The sequence below is a fragment of the Larus michahellis genome, chromosome 19 (genome assembly GCF_964199755.1).
Source record: "Larus michahellis chromosome 19, bLarMic1.1, whole genome shotgun sequence".
NCBI classification, from domain to species: domain Eukaryota; kingdom Metazoa; phylum Chordata; class Aves; order Charadriiformes; family Laridae; genus Larus; species Larus michahellis.
The window spans coordinates 5078431-5100632 of record NC_133914.1 but is presented as its reverse complement, the minus strand read 5'-3'; the positions used below and the strand labels follow the sequence as shown (position 1 = coordinate 5100632).

Genomic DNA, 22202 nt, shown 5'->3' with positions numbered 1-22202 from the left:
ACTCCTGCCCTTTCGCAGGGGTGGAGAGATTTGTGTGTCCTCCCCTGCCCTTGGGTGATGCACGGGGCTTCGTGTGTGCCCCCCCCCAGCCCTTGGGTGATGTGCGGGGCTTTGTGTCCCTCCCCCAGGTTTATTTCCAGCTTTGATTTGGGGGCTCTGAAAAAATACTAAAATACTGCTCCCCCGCAGGAGTGTTTTTAATAAACTTGAGGCTTTTCCACATTAAATAAAGGCTGCGGCGAGTGCCGGACCCCTCGCAGGGCCACGCCACCGTGCTCAGCTCAACTCATGACATGGGTGAGATGCTTTGGCGGGGGGGGGGCTGGGTTGCGGATGGGGTGAGACACCCCCCAAATCACTGTGTCACTCAGGCCTCGTGTCCCAGGGCCACCCCCTTGGAAAATGGCACCAGGAACCCCCTCCCGGAGTGCTTCCAGCTGGATGGAGCCAAGGAAAAAGGGATGAAAGGGGTTCCAGAAGGGGCCAGCCAGCAGCCATGGCGGGCGGGAACGCCTCCTGGGTGGAGGAGCCCGGCGCTGCCTGCCCGTACAGGCGCCCGGCGCGGGGGCGGCGGGTGACGGAGGCGCCGATGGAGCCGCGGTGGCAGTACCAGTTCCGGGTGATCATGCTGGGGGACTCGACGGTGGGGAAATCCTCGCTGCTGCGGCGTTACACCGAGGGCGTCTTCCTGGACGCCGTCAACCAGACGGTGGGGGTGGATTTCTACGTCCAGTTCGTGGAGCTGGAGCCGGGGATGCGGGTGAAGCTGCAGTTCTGGGACACGGCCGGGCAGGAGCGGTTCAGGTGGGTCCGGCTCCGGCCATGGGGCAGGGTGGGGAGGGGGTGATGGAGACGGGTGTGTCCCCCCCCCCCGGGATTTGGGGTGGGATGGCGAGATGTTGTGATTCCCAACCCTGGGCAGGGCCTGGATGGGGCTGTGTTCCCCCCCACCCATGCCCTATGGGTGAGGAACCACCGTGCCCCACACCGGGCAGGCTGCAGGGACCCACGTGAGCCAAAGCCAAGGCTGTTTCCATGGAAAGGAGCCCTCGGGGTTGCCTTGTAAACCCTTGCTCCAGCTCCAAAGGGAGTACGGGACCCCCCCCAGCACCCCTCTGCCCCCCTCCGTCTGCGGAGGGCTGGGGGAAGAGGCTCGGAGCCCACAGGGCTCGGCTGCCGGGAGCCTTCACACCCCACCGCCCCACACCGCCAAGGCTGCCCGCGCCGGCCAGGCTGGCGCTGGGGACAGGGGGACTCTGGGGGGTGGCTGCAGGGGACGGGAGAATGGCAGACCTAGGGCTAAAGGGGACAGCCGAGCTCTGGGGCCATGGCTGCAGGGGACAGGAGAGCTCCAGGGACACAGTTAAATGGGATGGGAGAGCTCTGGGGACAGGAGAGCTCCAGGAGCATGGCTCCAGGGGACGGGAGAGCTCCAGGAGCATGGCTCCAGGGGATGGGCAAACTCAAGGGACATGGCTCCAGGGGATGGGAGAGCCCTGGCGACATGGGTGAAGGGGATGGGAGAGCTCCGGGGACGGGAGAGCTCAAGGGCCATGGCTGCAGGGGACGGGAGAGCTCCAGGGAAACGGCTCCAGGGGATGGGAGAGCTCAAGGGCCATGGCTGCAGGGGACGGGAGAGCTCCAGGGACATGGTTAAAGGGGATGGGAGAGCTCCAGGGACATGGTTAAAGGGGACAGGAGAGCTCCGGGGACATGGTTAAAGGGGACAGGAGAGCTCCGGGGACATGGCTGCAGAGGATGGGAGAGCTCCGGGGACAGGAGAGCTCCGGGGACATGGCTCCAGGGGATGGGAGAGCTCCAGGGCCATGGCTGCAGAGGATGGGAGAGCACTGGGGACTTGGCTGCAGGGAACGGGAGAGCTCCGGGACCATGGCTCCAGGGGATGGGAGAGCTCCAGGGCCATGGCTGCAGGGGACGGGAGAGCTCCAGGGCCATGGCTGCCGGGACCAGCCGAGCTTTGGTGGCCGAGCAGGGGCAGAGATGCTCAGACCACTCGCTGGCACACCAAAAGGGACGATTCTCCTCGCTCTTACGGTGGTTTGAGCGCGGTGTGCGGCTGCGGAGGGCAGGACCCGGGCTGGGCTGCGCCGCAGGTGGGGGAGCTGCTGCCCAGGGCAGCCCCGGGGGCTCCTCACCCCGTTTCTCTTCCCCCCCCCCCTCCCAGATCCGTGACTCGCTCCTACTACCGTAACTCGGCCGGGGGGATGCTGCTCTTTGACCTCACCAACCGCGCGTCCTTCGAGAGCGTCCGGCAGTGGCACCGGGAAGTGACGGACACGGTCCAGCCCTTCCGCATCGTTTTCTTGCTGGTGGGGCACAAGAGCGACCTGGCCGGGCAGCGGCGGGTGGGCAGGAGGGAGGCGGAGAAGCTGGCGGCCGCGCTGGGGGTGCAGTACGTGGAGACCTCGGCCAAGGACGCCAGCAACGTGGTCCAGGCTTTCCAGATGTTGACCGTGGCCATCTACCAGGCGCTGCAAACGGGGCGGCTGGCTGCCACCGAGGCGTGGGACGGGGTGAAGTGCAGCATCCCGCTGCCGGCGTCGCTCAAGGCTCGGGCGCCGGAGAAGGAAGAGAAGCGGAAAAAATGCTCGTGCTAAAACCGGGGACACCGGCAGCCTGTCCTCGGGGTGGGGGGGCGCTGGGACACTCCGGGCTCCGCGCAGGGCGTGAGGCAGAGGTGGAGCGGCTGGCGACGGCTGGGGCGCATTAAACACCCCCTGTTCACCCCCGCGCCTGCCCGTGTTTTCCTGGGGAAGGGGAAGCAGCCGGCGCCGAGGCTGCCCAGGGGAAGGGTGAAGTCCCCAGGCAGGACAGGTTCGGGGGCTGCAGAGAGGTTTGTGTCCCCCCTTTCCCCTATTTTCTCTCCAAACCCCTTTCTGCAAGGCTGCGTCCACCCTCCCCTCCCAGGGAGAGGAACCACGGGTCCTCCCGGCACCCCATGTCCTGCCTCGGATCAGCATTGATCCGAATCCCCTTTCACCGCCCGACCCGTTCGCTCAGAGCTCGGGAGGACAAAGCGCCCTGGTCTGAGCGGCTCCTACGGCTCCCCCGAGCTGGAGCAGCCACTGAACAACCCCACGTCCCCCCCCCAGCAGCAGCCGAGCGCGGCCCCGGGCACCCAGACAGGCCTCGGCTGCGTTTACCGCAGTCCTTGGGCTCCGCAGGGAGGAGGAGAGAGCAGCCGTACCGGTTTCTGAACTACAGCCAAGGCAGTTTCCCCCGTAGCCCCGGCTGGAGCTGACGTTCACCACTTTGAGCAGAGCAGGCAGGAACAGGCAGGACGACGCGGCATTTCTTGATGTCCCAGGCGAGGAGAAAACCCGGATCGCCGTGATTTCTTGTCCTCAGTCACCCTGTCCCACTCCAAGCGATGGGCAAACTCCTCACCCCGGGCTGGAGGGGGAGGGAAGGCGCCGTCCCAGCCCCATCAGCGCGGCAGAGGCGGCCAAATCCATCCTTCCAGTCCCTCCAAAGCCCAGGGCAGGAGACCTCGGAGGCAAACAGCAGAAACCAGGCAACGGGGAGGCCGCCCATGGCACTCGCACTCCCTCCCCGCGCTGTTTGGAGAGCACGAGGCCGCGCGACGGGTTTAGATTAATAATTTCTTTATTCATGTAAAACAAACGCAAGTATTTATATAAACACTGACATTACAAAGTACTGGAGCAGGTAGGGGCAGGAAGAAGGAAACAAAAACCTCTACAGATGCTTCTAATACTGTCCCACACAAGATCAAAATGCTCTGTCCCTTGGATAATCACTTATACGATAAACCACTTTCAAGTCACAAATAAAAGTCTTTGTTTTGAGATACGTTGCGCTCTTTAGGGGCAATGAGGAAGGGGGCGTAGAATGTTTTTGGCAGATCTCCTCATAAAGTCAAGATATTGCTGCACCGTTAATAAAAAATATATGCTTCTCTGTAAAGCATTAAAAAAAATATCCCATGGATGGCATCGTGGAGGCTTTAGTGGAGAGGCAAATATCCCAAAATGCACTGGCGTCTTCTCCCGGCTCTTCCCAGGGGCTATTTCTTGGTAGTTTTGCGAATCAGTGCCATTCTCTGTAAGAAGAAAGAGAAAAACGTGGGAAGCGGAGCGTCTCAGACAAGGTTCCTGCAAAACAACCTGCAGGAACAAGGGATGTCGGGTTCTCTCAGGACACTGCCTGACTCGTTTCCACACAGGTCTTTCAGGTCTGTTTGAATGTTAATGGGGTCCCAAGCTGGAGCCAGAGGAAAAGGAAGCGTCTGTGCTCCTCTCCCTGGCACGCGGGGTTGGAAAGTGAAACACCGACACGAGCGAGGGGCAACGGGATTAAACAGAGCAGGGGATCAAACCCCACTTCAGGGCCTCCCCGCTGCTGCTGCGGGAGCTTCAGAGGGGAGATGCTGGGAGGGCTGGAGCCCCTCTGCTGTGGGGACAGGCTGAGAGAGCTGGGGGGGGCTCAGCCTGGAGAAGAGAAGGCTCCGGGGAGACCTTCCAGCCCCTTCCAGTCCCTAAAGGGGCTCCAGGAAAGCTGGGGAGGGACTCTGGATCAGGGAGGGGAGCCATGGGACCAGGGGGAATGGTTTTGAACTGAAGGAGGGGAGATTTAGATGAGATCTTGTGAAGAAATTCTTGGCTGTGAGGGCGGTGAGCCCCTGGCCCAGGTTGCCCAGAGAAGCTGTGGCTGCCCCATCCCTGGAGGGGTTCAAGGCCAGGTTGGACGGGGCTTGGAGCAACCTGGTCTGGTGGGAGGTGTCCCTGCCCAGGGCAGGGGGTGGCACTGGGTGGGCTTTAAGCTCCCTTCCAACCCGAACCATTCTGTGATTCTATGCAGTATCCTCCATAAACTCCAACAGCTCCTGCAGGGCAGCTCCTCCCTGGCTCCGACCGGACACTTAAAAAGCGATGGCCCAATTCAGCAAAAGCAAAATTAAGGGTAAAAATCCCCAGAGCCGTCCAGCTCCAATCTACAGCTGCGATCCCAGGACAACGGCGTGCTCTCTGACCGTCCCAGGCCCTTAGCCTTTTTGCAGCTGTTGAAATTCTTACGGTGGTGAGCAGCCCAGAGTCGCCGGCAATGTGTTTTCAGTCCCTTCTGCACAACAGAGCACACGATCTGCCAGGGGGCAGCTGACAAGCGACTGCCTGCAGCTCTCAGCTGGTTTTTAACCCTTCCAAGCTGGGCTGCCCTTCAGAGAGCGAGTGCTGCTGCTGCTCTCAGGGCACAGCCAGCACTGCACCACCACAGAGGAGCCAGAGCAACCTCAGTCCTCTCCGCGCAAACAGACAAGGAGACTCTGGAAGTTATTCCAAGCCCAAACCACTTGGAAGAGGCTACAAATTCACGTTGTGCCAGGAGTCCAAGGCCACCCTCCCCGCATCAGCCTTCTACCATGCGATTCTCCGTGTTACTGAGGGCTCCTTACCTGTTTGTGAGCTTCTGTAGTGCAGGCTTTTTTGTAGGGCCTGATTTCTTCCGAACCAAAGCCCGGGATCCACATGTTCCACTGACGCTCTGGAAGAGAGAGAGCGCAGGTCAGCACACCCCAACCGCCCACCGCAGGAGCATCCCTCGTCACCACAAACATACCGGCAGCACGTCTGCCCGGAGCCGGTGCTAGAGACGTGCTGGTGAGCTGTGTTCCAGCTATAAAAGCTTCCCAAAAGCAGAGCAGCAGAGGGCTGCACAACATTAAACACGGTAAAAACGCAGTCCCCTGTGGCAGGGACCTTCCAACACCGGGTGATGGACAGCTAAAAATTGCAAAATTTGGAGAAGGGACGGTGAGGGGCAGCAGACACCTCGTTCACCCCCTGATTATTAAGCCATTATTCAATAGCGACGAATCTGTAGCTACTCACAGGTTTCCACCCCAACGCCGCGGCCGTGCCCCGAGTTCAGGGCACGAGCCCAGCTCTCAGCAAAGGGGGGAAAAATTAAATCACCCACCGAGATGCAACTGGACGTCTTTGACTTCCAGGGTGTTCGACTTGCGATGCCGCGCAAGCTGGCAGGCAGCCGTCACCACGCTCTCTATGAAATCATCGGCGATCTGCAACAGCATCTGTGGCAGAACAAGGACAACAACCAGTATTATCAGTGCCGAGCAGCTGAAATTATGCAGAAAGTATGAAAATTAAGACGCAGAAGCTAGGATTTCAAAGGTGGTTGCTACAATTGCCGTTTTAAAACTCTTTTTGACACCGAGACACAGATACAGACACGGATAGCTGAAAGCTGCAGCGAACATCAGAATATGGCAGCTTTATATGAACCAACCCTCCCTGCCTCGGACAAAGGGCCGCCGGGGCGTGAAAAATCCCAGATTAGCTCTTTTTGCAGCCCCTGCCATGGGTCGATACTTACTTCCTCCACGTCTTCATCCAGCTGCTCGTTCGGATCGACCTCACGCACCAGGTCCTGCAATTTCTTCTTGGTTAAAACCTGGGCGCGGGGGAGAAGAGGAACAATTTACTGCCCTATTTTAGCAAAGCAGCTGCTCACGCAGCACAGCCATAAAAGACCTCCTCCCCCACCCCCACCCCCCCCTCCGAGGCCCAAAACACACGTGTTGACACAGCGTATCAGCTCAGGAATGGCAGAGATAAGAAATATCAGGCGTTAAGGAGTTATTTTCAAGCCCCTGTGGTTGCTCTGACCGGAAAGTGGAATGCAGCAGGCCAGGATAAATAAGTCTCCTGCACCAAACTGGCACTGAAACACCACGAGGCTGCGGGCAAGAGGGGACAAAGGCAGAACTAGAAGTCTTAAGGGGCAGACAGCAAGCGCAAGCAAACTATTCGTGACCAAATGAAGTACTTCCATGGCTCTAGCGCTTATCACCTTTAGCGTTTCAAATGGAAAACACGAGATACGAGAGCACTGGGTTATTCTAGGGCAGAAGGCAGCACCCTCTCAGCCCAAACATGGCAGGGAGCAGAAATTATACTGCTGCCGAACAGCAGCGGGGGCCCTAGTTAGTCTTATTGGGTATGGATGAAAGTTGTCACCACTGATCCCTCGGCCTGGTGAGATGAACCAGACACAGGCGGGAAATTCCTGCCCTTCCTGGTGCCCTTACACCAACGGTGAAACTGCTGTGCGTGTGTTTGTGTCAGGGCGTTTGTACTCTTCGCAGAGCGGTCACGGTGCCAACGAAGCCCGCAGAGAGACCAGGGTGCGTTCCGGGAGCACTTGCTGGGCAGCAGCATATTTTACGCATGTCAAAGGCTCGACACCAACAAGCAAACACGCAACTCAGCAGCTCCTGGCACCAACGCTGCCTCTCGCACCATCCCCGTAACACAGAGGCTACAAACCTGCACTTCTATTTCTCCCATGTAAACCACATTTAAGAATTTCCCAATTATGTCCCCAAAATACATTCTCCTGAGACTGAAAAAACCTCTACACCTACAGCGTCCATACCCCATCCAGCCTGAAGAGAAGAAACACATGAAGACGTTTGCTCGCTCCGTAACTGATACTGTACTAGACATTATGTTTTTGCTGATAGTTTAAGGAAGGAATTAAGCCGGGGCAGGTCTGAGCATCTCCCCCATTGTCCTAAAATCGGGGATGAAATTACCTGGTTGCTTTCAGGACTGAGCCGTCCTCCTCCGCTGGGCGTCCCCGGCATCTTTGCCACGGTGGTGCTGTTGGCCATGGAGCTCTGCGGGGGAGTGCTGGCTGGTTCTGGCTTTATGGAGGAGAAGTTGGAGAGGTTGATCAAGGTAGAGGGGCCAAACTGGTTCATAATCTGTTGGGCTTTAGCTTTTAGATCATAAAGCTTATCTAGGTCCTGCTTCTTCTTGGGGTTGTGGGGACCCAAACCAATCAACTGGAAAAGGAAACAAAAGCCAGAGTTAGCAAACAGAAAGAATTCAACAGGGTGATCACATCTTTGGTCAAGAGTGAAACCGTAGTGTCCTGACGGGGCCCAGAGGTTTATAGAGGAGTGGGTCTCTCTGGCCACAGCAAGAAGGGACGAGCAATGTTTAGAAGAAGAGAAAACATTCCCTGTTATATGGAATATGAAGTTTGCCACAAGAAGGACAGCGGCTGCACGCCGCGCACTGACAAGAGGCAGCACCTCTGCAGCGGCACTGACCCGCCTGCTCCTTCCTTGGGATGAATCCCATGCGCGTGTCCACCCCTCGCCCTCCGGTCAGGGCCTTTCGGAACACATTTCACTTGGACCACAAAGAGCTTCCAGGAAAAGAACACGCAAAGAAGATTTAACTAAAGGACACGGCTTGCTCCTGCGGCAGCGATGCAGGGGAACGGAACAGCAGGCACAGCGTTTGGGTTCTCATCTCCACGCTCCGTGGGCCTGAGAAGAAGACAGGGTTCAAGCTCCCTTGGGTGTCCGCCACAGGGTAGAGGTCTCGTTTTTGGCAACACTTCAAGCCTGACCCACAGCGATCCCTCGATGGCAGCTTGTATCAGTTCGGTTTTGGTTCTGAGAGCACAAGTCTGGGTAACTCAGAGGTAACGTGACAGAGAAACACACGCAGACACCCACACCTTCGATTTGTTCTTCCCACACCGGGCAACCGACAGCCGCAGTAAACGAAGTCAGGTTTACTGAGCTGTTAATGGTGAACCAGAAGTGAGTTGTGGCAGCTTAACTGGTTACCCAGATCTTCCAGGTTCACCCTTTGGTGCCGACGTTGTTCAGGTTACTGGCCACCGAGCTAACACACAGACTGACTGGCAACTCCTATATTTCATGGCTGGAAGGCTCTAAAACCCCCCGACTGATGAAGCTTTGCTCTGCCTTTACTGCTCTGTGAGAGAAAACTCATCCAAACCCTGGGCCTTCCACCCCCACAAGCGGTGTGGGCAGCAGTGACAGGTCTGTCACGTGAAAGGAGCATTTAAGGAACGGTTTGATGTAAAAGCCCCTCACTCAGCGGCTGCAGCAGCTGCCGTTGCGCCCAGAGACGGGCGAGAAGCAGCCGCTGAGAGCAGACGCCTCCTCTGAAAAGCCCACACGTTCCAGGGTGAACTTACACATGAGAGAAGAGGAGAGTTTGTTTAAACAGCTTTACAGCACGTTCACGTACAAAGCGATGAGCGGAGCGTCTGCCACCTGAGCTACAAACACGTTTTCCCTTCATCAGAGCAATCTTTGTTAGTCTGGATTAATTCATACCAAAACACAAACCAGAAATCACACGGGAGTACTTAGAAACGGCTGCTTTAGTGCTTCATTCTAGGGCACACTCATGCACTGCCGCACCTACAGACACGGAACCCTTTTAGGAGGATTTATATCCAAGACACATTTCTGTAGCGCCCTCAGCAAGTTCCTAGCTCAATTTTAACTAATTAAAGATGGAAAATCATTACAATCACACCCTAAAACCCCTCAGATGGCATTGCTGGACGAGGAGCTCAGCACAAGATCAGGATTCAGTGTGCTAGTCTTGCTTTTAGCTCAGGCTGATCACCCCAACACCTCACTTTACAAATCCAGAAAGCAGGAATTCTTATCCACCATGCAGGGGAGAAAGCTCCGAAATCCTTGGGCAGAAAGCACTTTATTAGCATAAAGTCGCTTTGTTCGTTTATTCACGGATCTTATCGCACCCCTTTGCGTGCCATTAAGATCACCAAACGCAAAACTAATGGGATGCGCAGATTCCCGGGACAAATCCCACATGCCGGCCCCGTGGCAAGCCCCCGGCGCTTTACTTACAGCTATCTGAGTGTCTAGATCTTTAATTACATCAGCAACCGCTGTGGGGCCGGTGAACGGAGAGGCCATTTCCCAAAGCCTTCCCAGTACGTCAGCAGTCAGCGATAACCTACTCTCGCTTCCTCCTCTTCCATATAACTCTCATTCCTACAGGAACACCAGATATTTTTTGTATCACCCATTCTATTGTAAGATCGCAAGGGGAAACAGCTTCACGCAAGAGAGGACGCATTGTCCTTACTATGTCGTGAGAGGGTTTATCTATCAGAAGATATTACACAATCACGAGCGTACGCTGCTGCAGAGGACGAGGCATCTCCCAGGATCCTGAAGCAGGAGCAGAAATTTGGCCAAATTCCATTTTTCTGTCAGAAGACAGAGTATCTTGGTATCTGCTGTCAGCAGCGATGCGCAGGTGAGCCCGGCAGCTTCCCTCCGCGGCAGGAATAGGTCTGCTGGCCGCAATTAGCACCACCGACCTGCTGTAACTCGTTAGCTTTGACAGCCCAGGGTTACAGCTGTAATTAAAAGTCTACATTAAAGCCAAACAAACCTTTTTGTCACATTCCTTGGAATGCCGAGAGGGCTCCCACTTCCATTAAGACATAACGATTTTCACCAAATATTTAAATAGTTTTGCAAAGGACCGTCTGGCAGATCTTTGGTGTCTTTGGGTGTCTCTTTATTGTTAATAGAGAGAAAACTGGGAAAGTTCTTGGGTTTTGCTTTAGTATTATAAATGTGAGAAAAAGCCCTTCCTTACACTGCTCAAGGAAGTATCTGTTACAAGCACTGATCTTTTAGGTGCACTAGTTTAAATGAAACAAATAAGAAAGGCCTTTTTCCCCCCCTTGGATGTGTTTGTTAGATGCTGAAGGGTGGCTCAAACCTCCTTCCTCCTCGCCTCACAGCTTCCAGCTTCGCCTTTTACCCCCAAAGCACCAACACTTGGCATCTAGGGAGCCAACAGCTCCACACACGCCGCTCTCAGAGGTTTTCTTCCAGCCACCAACTTGAGGAGCCCACCAGCCCCATGTCTGCCCACAGGGAACGCCGTTATGGGGCCGAACGAAGCCTGCCCGTGCCAAAGCATTCCCGGGGAGTCGCGGCCAAAGCCATGGGGAAGAGCCAAGGAGACAAGGTCACCGACGGCCGCCCGGAGCCCACGCCAGGGCGGGCCCCGCCTGTCAGGGTTGCGGGGGTCTCCCCTCAGGCCCCTGACCGCCACAGGGGTGGGGGTTCTGAACACCGGCTGCAGGCCCGGCCCGGCACGGAGAGCGGCGGGCACGGCCTGCCGCGCCCACCCCCACCTCCCTCCGCCTTTTAGGCGGGTGTAAAGCAGCTGGAGCCTCTCCCCCACCTGGGGAAGGACCCTCCCGAGCTCCCCCCAGCCGTCCCGTACCTCCCCATGACCCGCTGGCGGACCGAGCCACCGCCGCCGGCTGCGCTACCTCCGCTGCGCTCCCCTGAGCCCTTCCGGGGGCACCGCCCGCCACCACCCGGAAACACTTACTCAGCGCCGCCAATCAGGAGCGAGCCCGCCGCGCCCGCCAAAGGCGCTCCCCACCCCCTCGGTGAAGGCGCGGCCGGGGTGGGGAGGACGGACGCCCCAGCATGCCCCGCGCGATTTGCATACGGCGCGGGGGGCCAGCGAGGCGGGGAAACGGCAGTTTTGAGGGGAAAAAAGGTAGAAATGGCGCAAAGAAGCGCGTGAAAAGTGAGGAGAAAGAGAGGAAAAATAGGGATGTGACACTGTGCTCTGATAGAAACGCGTGGCTCGCCGTGAGGTCGATAGCACCCTGGCGCTTTCCGGTGGCGCCGGGGTGATAGTTCGGGTTTTAAAAAGGGCTTCTGCCGTGCGTGGCACGGGGGGGCCGCACGGCCGCCCTCGCGGAATCGACATCAAGAGATTTCGGAAGCACAATTTTTGTACTAGGGGGTCGCCGGTAACCGCTTGTTCCGGCGCCCTGTAACGTGTCGGCGTCAGAAAAAAGGCAAGAGGGGGGTGGTTGTGGCTGGTGGTCGTAGCGGGCCCGCAGGGAGGTGCGAAAGGTCAGCGTACAGAGAGAGAGAGATAGATATATACGCGCATATATATTTAAATAGGATTGTTCTTAAAAACACTTTTTCCCACCCACCCACCCCGTACACCCCCCCAGGACTGTGGGGAAGGTTCGCGGCCAAGCGCCGCCGCTGCGTGCTCGCCCTCCTCACAAGGCTTCGTGGTACACGTGCGAGAGGGGACAGTCCCCCAGCTGGGCCCCCTCGGGAGAGGGGACGTCCCCCGCAGTCCGCTCCGTGCCCCTGTCCCCAGGTCGGGGGGTGGGTGCGTCGTACCCCACCGGGGGGGTGCAGGGGAGCCCTGTGATGCCGCGGGTGCCATCGGGCTCGCTGAACGGTGTGGCGTACTCGGGCTCAGGTGGCAGCGGCTCAGCATACTCGTGGTATTTTCCCGGCACGTCATAGTGGCTCATGACCAGCGGCAACGTGTAGCCCTCGTCCAGCAGCGGCTTGAAGGTGGAGGGGCCCGTCTGGCTGCTGGGGCTCAGCTGCACCAGGTCTGGCTCGGCGTACTCTGCGAGGGGGATGGCGGGCTCTGAGCTGGGGACAGCACGACTGTCCCCACAGCAGTCATGGTGCTGTTCCAGATGTAGGTGGGATGGGGGCACCCGTGGGTGGGATGGGTGGAGAAAACGGGCACATCTGGACCCCGGGGACTGGGAAAAGCTGGGCAGACAGGCGTCAAAACGCACGGGGATGGGCATGTCCCTCTGCCCCAGCACAAAGCGGGGCTCCCAGTGCCCTCTGGCCACCTTCCAATGCCCGCGGCTGTGTCTGAGGTGGAATAATAATAAAGATAAATAATAAACCCTGACAGGATCTCCCTGTTGCGCAGGACCATGATGAAGGACAGGGGTTGGATCAGAGTGGTGCTGGGGGAAGAATGGGGACCCCAGGGTGCAATGAGGGGATCATGGCTCCAGCTCTGGGCTGAGGGACGTGTTTGCGCCCTGATGCCCCCATTACCTGGTGAATGGGTCTGGCTGAGGTCCGCCGGCACTGCTGCCGTGGGGAAGGAGGCCAGCGCAGAGCCGGGGGGCGGCAGGCTCTGCAGGGAGCACACCGGGCTCGACTCCAGTTTGGGGTACCCTGAGCAGAGAGCAGAAAGCCCTGGTTGTCACACGTTGTCCCTTGGGGACAGGCAGCACCATGCCTGGGGGCAGACTGGTGCCCCATGGGTGGGATGGCTCAGGGGTCTGCAGCAGCACTGGTTAAACCAGCTGCACCCCTCCTGAATTTGGTCCCACGGCATGGCAGGACCCTGGGGGAGGGGTTGGGGACACTTTACCTTTCGTGATCCCGCAGCTCAGCTCCGCCGCCGGCTTTCTGTCAAGGAGAGAACGAGATGGGGGTGAGGGGTCCTGACCACCCCATGCCCATCATCACCCGCTGCACGGGAGGCTGCACCATTTGATACCCGGTGAGCAGCCAAACGGAGCCACCGGGCTTTCGGAGGTGGCAATGCCGGGTCCCCTGAGGCGAAGCAGGGGCACGATGGGACCCACCTCTTCCTGCGGCAGAGGAACGCCAGCAGCAGGAGGCTGGAGCAGAGGAGCACGAAGCCGCCAATGAGCAGCATCACCAGCAGTGTGGAGCCTGGGGAGGGAGGACAGCGTCAGCCCCCAGGTGCTCCATCCCACCCCTCTGCACCCATGGGTGCCAGGAGCCCACCCGGGGCCACGAGAGAAGGAAAATCAATGTGTTGTCATGGAGAATTCTTAAAGCCCAAGTGGGTCCATCCGTGCCTGGTGCACCCACAAGACACGGCTGGGCCCCAAGGACAGCCCCCCATGGCACCCACCTGCCTTTTCCGGGTCCAGGGCAACACCGGGGATGGGGGTGTGGCTGGCCGGGCGGCTGGTGGGAATGGGGACCTCCTTGGGGACGCTGGGCACTGTGGGACAGAGCAGGGACCGTGAGCGTGGCACCACTGCCCGGTGCATGGGGAGGCGGAGATCCTCAGGGGCCGTTTGGGATGTAGCGGGGTGCGGGTGACAGCTCTTGCCGAGGGGCTCACCATAGGGCCGGGGCGCGCGGACCCGTGCTGGCTGGCACCCCACCAGGGCCACCTTCAAGGCCACGCGCTGGTGCCAGCTCTGGGGTGTGACACGGATGTAGCGGGCTACGATGGGGGGGATGAAGGCGTTGGAGACCTCCCCATAGCTGTCAGCGTTTCCTTCAAAGACCTGCCAGAGGGGTGAAGAGGCCACCGATGGCCACACATCCATGGGCAGGGGGACTGTGCCCCCCACCCTTTGTCCCCTCCATGCCCACCTTGTCCTCCTGGCCACTGCTGCCTCTGTAGGGTCTCCAGTTCTTCCCGTCACGGCTGGAGGAGACCCGGTAGGACGTCACGTAGTAGTCATACTGCTCAGAGGAGCCCTTCGTGATGATGCCTGTTGGTGCAGGGAGAGCCCGGGAGGGGTCCCTGCTGTCAGCTGTGGGGTGTGGGGCTGCAGAAGGGCTCAAGGGGACCACCCTGCGCCCCAACATGCCCCATTGCATGGGGCAGAGCTTTCCCAGCTGGAATAACCTCCAGCTCTGGGATACCCAGGTCTGCTGGGAGGGGACAAGGGGGGCAGGACATGTCACCTCCCCCTGGGGAACCCCTCCAGGGGCTCCCTCTGGCCCCGGCAGGGCACTTGGGTGGCAGATCCGAGTGCCGGACCCCCCACTCTGCCCCCAGGAGCCGATAACCTCCGGCCCCGGCTGCCAGCCCCGCATTCCTCCCTCCTCCAGCCTCCGGCCGGACAATGTCCCCATTTTCCTCCCCGCAGTCGCCAGCCGCCGCCGCACAAAGCCCCTGCTTTCGGCAGGCTCCGGCTGAACAAAAGGCGCTCGCTGGCACCAGATGCAAGAGCATAATATTAACTTGTTCGTCCCAGAAACGGCTGCGGATGAGGGGGGGCACAGGGACAAAAGGAGGACAGGGGACAGCCGGGGGGGGTTGGTGCTGTCTGCATCCCAGTTTGCACCAGTAAAACTATGGCACAACAGCTCCAGTCACTCCTGGGTGTTATGGGGGGGGTTGCAACTGCTCTGGGTGTTTTTTTGGGTAGTCAGTGAGTCTGGCACCCACGTCACCACAGGGAGGACAGTGGTCAGGGTGGTGGGGGGACAGGGATGGGATCCGCTGGCCGGCACTCACCTGTGATGTTCCTGCGGGCGCCCAGGTCCAGCTCCAGCCAGGTGCTGTCGGAGCCCGGTTCGGCAGCCCAGGAGTGGCCGGCGGTGCCAAGCGCTGCCCGTTCGGCCACCCAGGCTCGGTCCTGCCCCAGCGCGTCCACCTCGAGCCACCAGGACGAGGCGTTGAAGGTGGCCACCTCCAGTACATCACCGCAGGCTGGCAACGGGAGATGGCAGGCTGGGAGCCCGGGACACCCAGCCGAGCACAGCATGGGGGTGGCACTGGGTTTGGCAGCCAAAATAGTGGCTTAATTTTAGGGGAAATGGGAAAAAATACCTTTGTGGAATATGAGCCGCTTCTCGGAGAGGGATCCCCTGTGGGGAGGAAAATGAGGGAGCATCAGACAGGGGTGTCCCCAGGTGAACAAACCCCAAGTGTCTCCAAAATCAAGGGGTGGCAGGTCCCCGATGTCAGCATGGACATGTCCCACCGCCAGGTGTGGGGTGCAGCCGGACTCCCCACCTCCCCCCTCGCCCACCTTTTGGAGTGGAGCCCGTTGGCGAAGGCCGACTCGTAGAGGGTGATGCCCTTCTCCCGGGCCAGGGTGACCTGCCCGCCCAGCTCGTCCGCAATCACCCCGGCATGCACGGCTGCCTTGCACAGCACCGAGGTCTGCGGGGAGCAGGGGAGGGGTGAGAGCAGCCCCCCGCCCCCCCGCCCGGCCCAGGTTGGTCCCTGCGGTCTGCTGGGGGGTGACAAGCAGTAGCCACGTGTGCTTTGGACCGTCCCTGGTGCAGGGGTGCCCCGCTGGGCTACTTACGTCCCGGTAGCCCTGGCTTGGGTTGCCCCAGATGTCCCCGTCGATGTCCTTGCAGCCCGCGGGGCAGTACACGCTGAAACACGTGGCAAGGGGGGGGTCAGGGCTCGCTCCCATCCGAATGCCCCCTGCACACCCGCTTTGCTCCCCATCCCACCGCGGTTGCACCCCAAGAGCCCTGGGGCGAGCGCAGCCCGAGCCCCCGGGAGAGGGATGGGGACGAAACCAGGGCTGATGGGGACCGGCAGCCATGCCGGGGTGGGGGACGCCAAAGCAGGGACCGCTCGCACCCCCTGGCCACTCACCTGACGTGCTCCTGGGTATAGTGGGTGCCTCGAACCAGGCAGGAAACCAGGTCTGCAAGGCAGGGACACCCCAGGGTGAGGGACCCCCACCGGCCCCACAGCACCCACCCACCTCTGCCCCAGGGCACGCTGTCCCAGAGGGGCAGAGAGGGATGTCCCCTCGGTGCCTGCACCCATTGGCCCCATGCTGGCAGCTCTGCCTGATATTGGGGTCCCAGCTGGCTGGGGGTCCAGGGTGCTGTGGTGGGGGGGGGGTGTCCCAGCTGGCTGGGTGGCCTGGGGGTCTCCCTGTTGTGCCCCAGACAGGCAGAACCTGGGTCTTCAGGGAGCTCAGGGCGATGGGAGCCCGCCCTGGCATTGGCAAAGAGCTGCCTGCGCCCCCAACTATGCCCCCCCCATGGGCCAAGACACAGCTGGGGGGGATGTCTCTGCATCCCTGGGGGATGCTCCCCCCTACCTGGGTGCTGCGAGGTGGCGTAGGACAGGAGGAGGCCTCTTCCCGAGCGGTGGCTGGTGCTGTTGAACAGGACGGTCATGGTGCTGGAGTTTGTCACCAGGAGCGAGGCGGTGGGGACGGCGTTCCTGCAGAAGGGCCCTGCGGCAGGGATGGGGCCGTGGAGAGGATGGGGCTCCCCAGGGACAGGCACAGGCACCCAGACCCCAGGGTGTCACCTCCCCTGGCTCAGCCCTCACCCGGGCCAGGGGGTCTCAGGCATTTGCGTTGTGCTTAGGGTGGTCCCAGCCCCAGGGTGGTCCCATGCCCAAGGTGGTCCAGCCCCAGGGTGACCTCATGCCAGGGTGGCCCCGTGCCCAGGGCGGTCCAACCCCAAGGTGGTCCCAGCCCTAGTGGGGGCCCATGCCAGGGTGATCCCATCCCCAGAGCAGTTACATCCACGCTATGGGGGGGGATCTGGGGCACAGCCCCCCACAGCTCAGGGGGATGACCACAGGTCAGGGGATGACAGGCCTCAGGCATGGGGGTCAGAGCTGGACCAGGCTACTGGGGAGGTACCCCGAGATGTCCCCACTCCCCCCGTGGGGACAGATGGGCTCCCGGCTGGGCAGGGACCCCCCCACCGCTTCCCAGAAACGTTTCCCCCCAGGGCCTCTTCATTCCACCACGGCTGCAACAGACGGCGCAAGTGGCCACCAGCTCTTACCGGGCGCCTGCCACTGCGTCCCTTGCTGCCAGGGCTGGCACGGACAGCGTGGCCCCAGGGGACCCCGAAACGGGGGCTGTGTCCCTGTCCCCTCTCCATCTCCCCTTTCAAAGGCGCTGCCGGAGCTGCTTCCTAAATCCCCCCCGTTTAATCCAAATTAATTTGCAGTCTCCATCTCCCTGATTAAAACTTCAGCTTAGCGAGCAGGCAGGTTCCTTGGGGACATCCCTGGCCCCAGATGTGGGGACATCCCTGGTCCCAGCCAGGGACAAGAGGTGGCCCCAATCCCCAAATGCCATCACCCCAGTGCCCCCCATCTTTCTGCTCAGTGTCATGTCCATCACCGGGGCCTCAGGGCACCCAGAGATGCTTTGAGCAAATGCCATCATTGCCCTGGGGACAGGGAGCTGTGTCCCTGTGTCCCCATGGCAGTGAAACCCCCCCGGCAGGGTTGTGTCGTGCCTCAGTTTCCCCCCCCCGACCCGCACCCTTGCCCTGCCTGGGGCACGTTTAACCGAGAGGCTGAGCCTGGGGCACGTGGGACGCGCAGGGATGTCACAGGGTCACAGACACGATGGGGGCTCTGCATGATATGCAAATGACATGCATATGAGATGCAGATGTCACGCACGCACAGATTTCCCACCCACTGCCGGATTCCAGCGCTGCCCTCGGCAGACGCTGCCGCGGTGCTGCCATGTCCGGTGCGGTGCCCACCCGGCCGGTGGCTCCGGAGACCCCCTGGGTGCTGGGGACCCCTCGGCCAAGCCGGGGGCTGGAGGCTGCCACCCCCACGGGGACCCCAGCATGTCCCCAGGCAGGATCAGTCCGGGCGCCAGACGCAGGGTCTGAGTCAGCGGGAGGGAGCTCACAGCCTCCGCCTGCGCCGGCCACTTCCCGAAAAACATCTGGGACTTCTCAAGGGCCGGCGTCAGCCACGGGCGAGGGAGCCAGACCCTGGTCTGGCCCCACGTCACCCCCCATCTGCTGGCACGCACGGCCCCAGCGAAGGCACCCAAAGGGGCTGGGGGTGCCTGGCCACCTCCGCCAGCCCCCCGGGAGCATCATCTGGGGGTCCCCCCTTTCCCGCCTTGCTCCGAGACCCCCCAGCCTGGGCCAAGCAGTCTCTCGGCTTTGGCGTCCCAGGGGATGGGGACAAATGTGTCCCCAAGGCCACGGCAGAGGAGAGGGGGACCAGGGACCTCACATGCTGTCACCCCTCCGGGTACCAGCCCTGGAGAACAGGGAAAATCCCAGTCCTGGGAGCAGTGGTGGATCCAAGCTGGCTCCTTTCCACCCCGCGTTTCCCATAGCGGTCCCTGCCCCTCACCGCACCTCGGGGCTGCTCCTCCATCCCACCCCATCGGCACCCCAGTATTTACGCTTCCTCCCCTCCTCCCAAGACATCTCCCCCAGCATCCACTGCGCTCCCCGCGCTGTCAAATCCCTCCAAGACAATTAAATATCTCCAGGAAAATCCTGGAAGCGTTTAGGCAGCGGCTGGATGGACAGAATTCATTCATTGGCAGCTGCATGTGGTCCCAGGTGGGTGCCCCCCTCTCCGGCTTGGCAACAGCCCCCTCCTTGGGTACCCCCCTGCTCAGATACCCCCCTGCTCGGATACCCCAATCCTCAGATATCCCTCTCCTCGGATATCCCCCTCCTCAGGTACCCCCCTCCTTGGCTATTCCCCTCCTCAGATACCCTCCTCCTCGAGTACCCCCCTCCTTGGATATCCCCATCCTCAATTATCCTTCTCCTTGGATATTCCCCTCCTTGGATAACCCCCTCCTTGGGTACCCCCATCCTTGGATATTCCTTTCTTTGTGTATCCCCCTCCTTGAATACCCCTGTCCTCAAGTACCCCCCTCCTCGGGTACCCGCATCCTTGGGTAACCCCCTCCTCAGATATCCCCCTCCTGGGGTACCCCCATCCTAGGGTACCCCCTTCCTTAGATATCCCCATCCTCGGATACCCCCATCCTCACATACCCCCATCCTCACATCCCCCCTCCCCATGAAGAAAACAGCTAAAAAGCTGGATTTTCCTGACCTTCTCCTTATCCAGGACTTTACGTAAAGTGATATTTCCCCCACCCAGCCCCATCAGCAGCCGCTGCCTCAGTTTCCCTGGAGGAGACCCCCCCTTACCATAGGTGGTGTCGGCCTGGGGGTCGGCGAGTAGCAGGGAGCTGTGGGCACAGCGCTCGGAGGGCTCCAGGTCCACGTCCCCGAATGCCAGGAGGAGGGAGGTGCCCGGGGGGGCGTGCAGCCGCCAGCGGCAGGCCGTGTGGTTGGGGTAGGTGCCCGGGTAGTTCTTGGAGCTGAGGGTGCCACTGTAGGGTGTCAGCAGCGTGTGGCCGCAGCCATCCCCTGCGGAGAGATGAAGGAGGGGGACACACTCAGCCAGGGCGCTCCCTGCCTCAGTTTCCCCACTTGGCATGGCCCTCGGGACACCCCACTGCCACCTGCAGCCCCTTCAAATGTTTTCCTTGTTTGAAACATCACTTTCTGGGGGCTTTTCTGGCCGCTCCCCCCGCCAGGGATGGGCGCTGAGGGGATCCAGGGATGAAGCTGCCTCAGTTTCCCCCACAGCCACGCAGTGCAGACCTGCACCTCTCCATCCCCCAGGCCGGGATGACCCCGATTTTGGGGGCTACAAAAGGATGCGAGGAGGAAATAACTGTCCCCGTGGCACCGAGCAGCCCCCGGGAACCCCCGGCTGCAGCCTTGACCTTGAGGGTGACCTTGGGCAGCTGCATCCCCATCGCCTCCTCCCCTGGGCGATGCCAGCACCCGTCACAAAAGGGGCTTTTCTCCAGGCTCGCCGCCCCCGGCCAGGAGGGAATATCCTGGAAACTTGAGTTGAAAGTGTCCGGCGGGGATTTCTAGTGGAGCCGGGGCAGGATTGGGGCACGGGGAAGGGCAGGGAGCGGGAGAAGCACTGCTCAGCCCCTCTGTGTGGGCTGGGGGGGTCCATCGTTAACCCCCCCTCCCCACATTCCCCAAAAGCTGCTGCTCCTGCCAAGCATCATCCCGGCGCAGCCAGAAAGAAAAGCGATGGCGGGCACGGCTTCGCCCCTGCCTTGGCTCCCCTCGCCGTCGCCGGGAGACGGCACAAAGCACCGGCGGGGGAAAATCCTGCAGGGATAAAAAAAAGGGGGGGCCGGAGGCGGAAGATGCCAGCCCCCCCCACGGAGCGCACTCCTGCCCAGCCTGCGGGAAGGGCCAGTGGCCAAACTGGGGGGGTTTATCCTGTGAACACCCCCTGGGCAGGGATTTGGGACCGGGTGAAATCCCTGATTTTCTGGCCATGGCTGCACAGCGGCCCCCGTTACGGCAGAGCTGGGAAGGATCAAGCCCTCCGGGGCTGGGGGGGGACACTGGGGACAGGCCGGATGGGGGCAATGGCACAGGGGACCCTGGGGCTGCCAGGAAAGTGGCTCCCAGAAGGTCTGCTGTGCTGGAGGGAGAGAAATTTGGGGTATTTGGGGGGAATTTCCAAAAAGGAAGGTGTGAGCCATCACGATCTGCATGGAAAACCAAATTTGCCAAAAAAAATAGTGGGAAAACTGGATTTCTGCCGGGTGAGGGCGAAGCTGTGGCTCCCGCTGGGGCCATCCCTGCTGGGGATTTGTTTGGTTTCTCACAGGATGCAGGAAAGACACAACAGGGCGATGCTCCGGGAAAAGTCCGGCACGCTCCCGCCTCCGGCATGCTGCCATCCCTGAGAGAGCTGCCCCGTGTTCCCCCCCCGGGGCCTTGGGATCTGCTGGAATCCTGCTGTGGGACAAATCCCAAATCACACGTGGGTTCTGTCCCCCGTGATCCCCTCCTGGCCCCGTGCCTCAGTTTCCCCTCCCTGAGGACGACGCTGGGGATGTCCCTTCCCCGTCTCCTCGCTCTCGGATCAGTTGGGGACGAGCTGCGTTAGGGAAAACCGTGTCCTGGGGATGAGGTTCGGCTGAACATCCCCGCAGGGCCTTCCCGCTACCCGGTGGGTGCGAATCCCCCTGGATTCCCCACAGCATCCCCGGGATGGAGCCCGTTACCGGGAGCTCACCGTAAGCTCCGGCGATCCTCTTACACTGGGGCAGAGTCGGGCTCCCGGGAATTAGGGATTGCCGGGGAAAGCCCTGTGGTGGAGCCGACACCGGGACCCCGGGACCGGCGGCACCCTGGCACCGGGAGCGGGATGGGACACGGGGCGGGGGCTGCGGGGAGACCAGGCGGGTGCGGGATCGGGGTGATGCGGGGTGGGGGAAGCAGCGGGGAGCCTGTCCCATCCGGTACCGGACAGCGGGGACCCCGTCCCGGATTGGTACAAAGGCAGGAGGACAGATGGGACCCCGTCCCGGATCGGTAGGGGAGCAGATGGACGGCGCGGACCCTGTCCCGGTGTGGTCCCGGTCCGGGGACAGCGGGGACCCTGTCCCGGATGGGCACCGGGGCGGACGGACGACGGGGACCCCGTCCCGGTGTGGTCCCGGTCCGGGGACAGCGGGGATCTCATCCCGGATCGGTACCGGGGAGCCCGTCCTAGTGCGATCCCACTCCGGACACAGTGAGGAGCCCGTCCCGCACCGGTACCGGGGCAGGGGGAGCCTGTCCGGTCCCGGTCCCCATCCCGGACCCAGCCCCGGTCCCGGTCGCGGCGCACGGCCCATCCCGTCGCTGGAAGTGTATCCCCGGGGTTGTCGGTGCGAGCGGGACTCCCGGTGCCGTGTCCCGGTGCGGGTTCCCCCGCCGCCGGTGCCTCGCAACCCGCACTCACCCTCCTGTCCGCCGGCCGGGCGCATCCCCAGCGGGCCCAGCAGCAGGCAGCGGCGGAGCAGCGCCACGGCCAGCGCCCCCCGTGCCGCCCCGCCGCCCGCCCGCATCCTCCCGCCGCCGCCGCTGCCGGCCCCGCCGCGGCCCCGCCGCGGCCGCCGCCCCGCCCCGCCCCCTCCCAGCCCCGCCGCTCCCATTGGTCACCGCCGCCCGGCCCCGCCGTCGCTATTGGTCCGCCTCGCTGTCAATC

The 22202-nt window shown here is 61.2% G+C and overlaps 3 protein-coding genes and 1 non-coding gene across 8 annotated transcripts; 2 read left to right on the top strand and 2 right to left on the bottom strand.

Moving 5' to 3' along the window:
• The first annotated feature begins 6 nt into the window (after nt 1–6).
• Nucleotides 7–2696, top strand: LOC141733031 (ras-related protein Rab-39B-like). The gene is given in 3 exon segments (XM_074562762.1): nt 7–309; nt 312–804; nt 2186–2696. Coding segments are annotated over 3 exon segments (942 nt in total). The 5' UTR covers nt 7–293; the 3' UTR covers nt 2619–2696.
• Nucleotides 2697–3609: 913 nt separating this feature from the next.
• Nucleotides 3610–11236, bottom strand: TAF12 (TATA-box binding protein associated factor 12). Of its 3 annotated transcripts, none has more exons than XM_074563097.1 (7): nt 11115–11227; nt 9713–9859; nt 7598–7849; nt 6376–6453; nt 5959–6073; nt 5435–5523; nt 3610–4084 (listed from the first exon to the last, which is right to left on the bottom strand). In XM_074563097.1, the coding sequence occupies exons 2-7, from the start codon at nt 9779–9781 to the stop codon at nt 4049–4051; spliced, it is 639 nt and encodes a 212-aa protein (XP_074419198.1). In that variant the 5' UTR covers nt 9782–9859; nt 11115–11227; the 3' UTR covers nt 3610–4048. The 3 variants fall into 3 exon arrangements, with proteins under 3 accessions (XP_074419198.1, XP_074419199.1, XP_074419200.1); XM_074563098.1 differs by lacking the exon at nt 11115–11227 and adding an exon at nt 9954–10230; XM_074563099.1 differs by lacking the exon at nt 9713–9859 and having other exon boundaries at nt 11115–11236.
• Nucleotides 11237–11552: 316 nt separating this feature from the next.
• LOC141733254 (U11 spliceosomal RNA) lies at nt 11553–11682 on the top strand. Its single transcript, XR_012584251.1, has one exon. It is a non-coding gene; the product is annotated as a U11 spliceosomal RNA (small nuclear RNA).
• Nucleotides 11683–11787: 105 nt separating this feature from the next.
• Nucleotides 11788–22099, bottom strand: LOC141733042 (discoidin, CUB and LCCL domain-containing protein 1-like). 3 transcript variants are annotated; one of them, XM_074562786.1, is made up of 15 exons: nt 21957–22099; nt 19334–19555; nt 16480–16617; nt 16023–16074; nt 15721–15793; nt 15439–15572; nt 15237–15274; nt 14922–15116; nt 14048–14169; nt 13791–13959; nt 13575–13667; nt 13279–13369; nt 13062–13099; nt 12740–12862; nt 11788–12287 (listed from the first exon to the last, which is right to left on the bottom strand). In XM_074562786.1, exons 1-15 carry the CDS (start codon nt 22060–22062, stop codon nt 11923–11925), a joined length of 1959 nt encoding a protein of 652 aa, XP_074418887.1. In that variant the 5' UTR covers nt 22063–22099; the 3' UTR covers nt 11788–11922. The 3 variants fall into 3 exon arrangements, with proteins under 3 accessions (XP_074418887.1, XP_074418886.1, XP_074418888.1); XM_074562785.1 differs by having other exon boundaries at nt 11869–12287; nt 14048–14211; XM_074562787.1 differs by lacking the exons at nt 15439–15572; nt 16023–16074 and having other exon boundaries at nt 11869–12287; nt 14048–14211.
• Between the last annotated feature and the right edge of the window lie 103 nt (nt 22100–22202).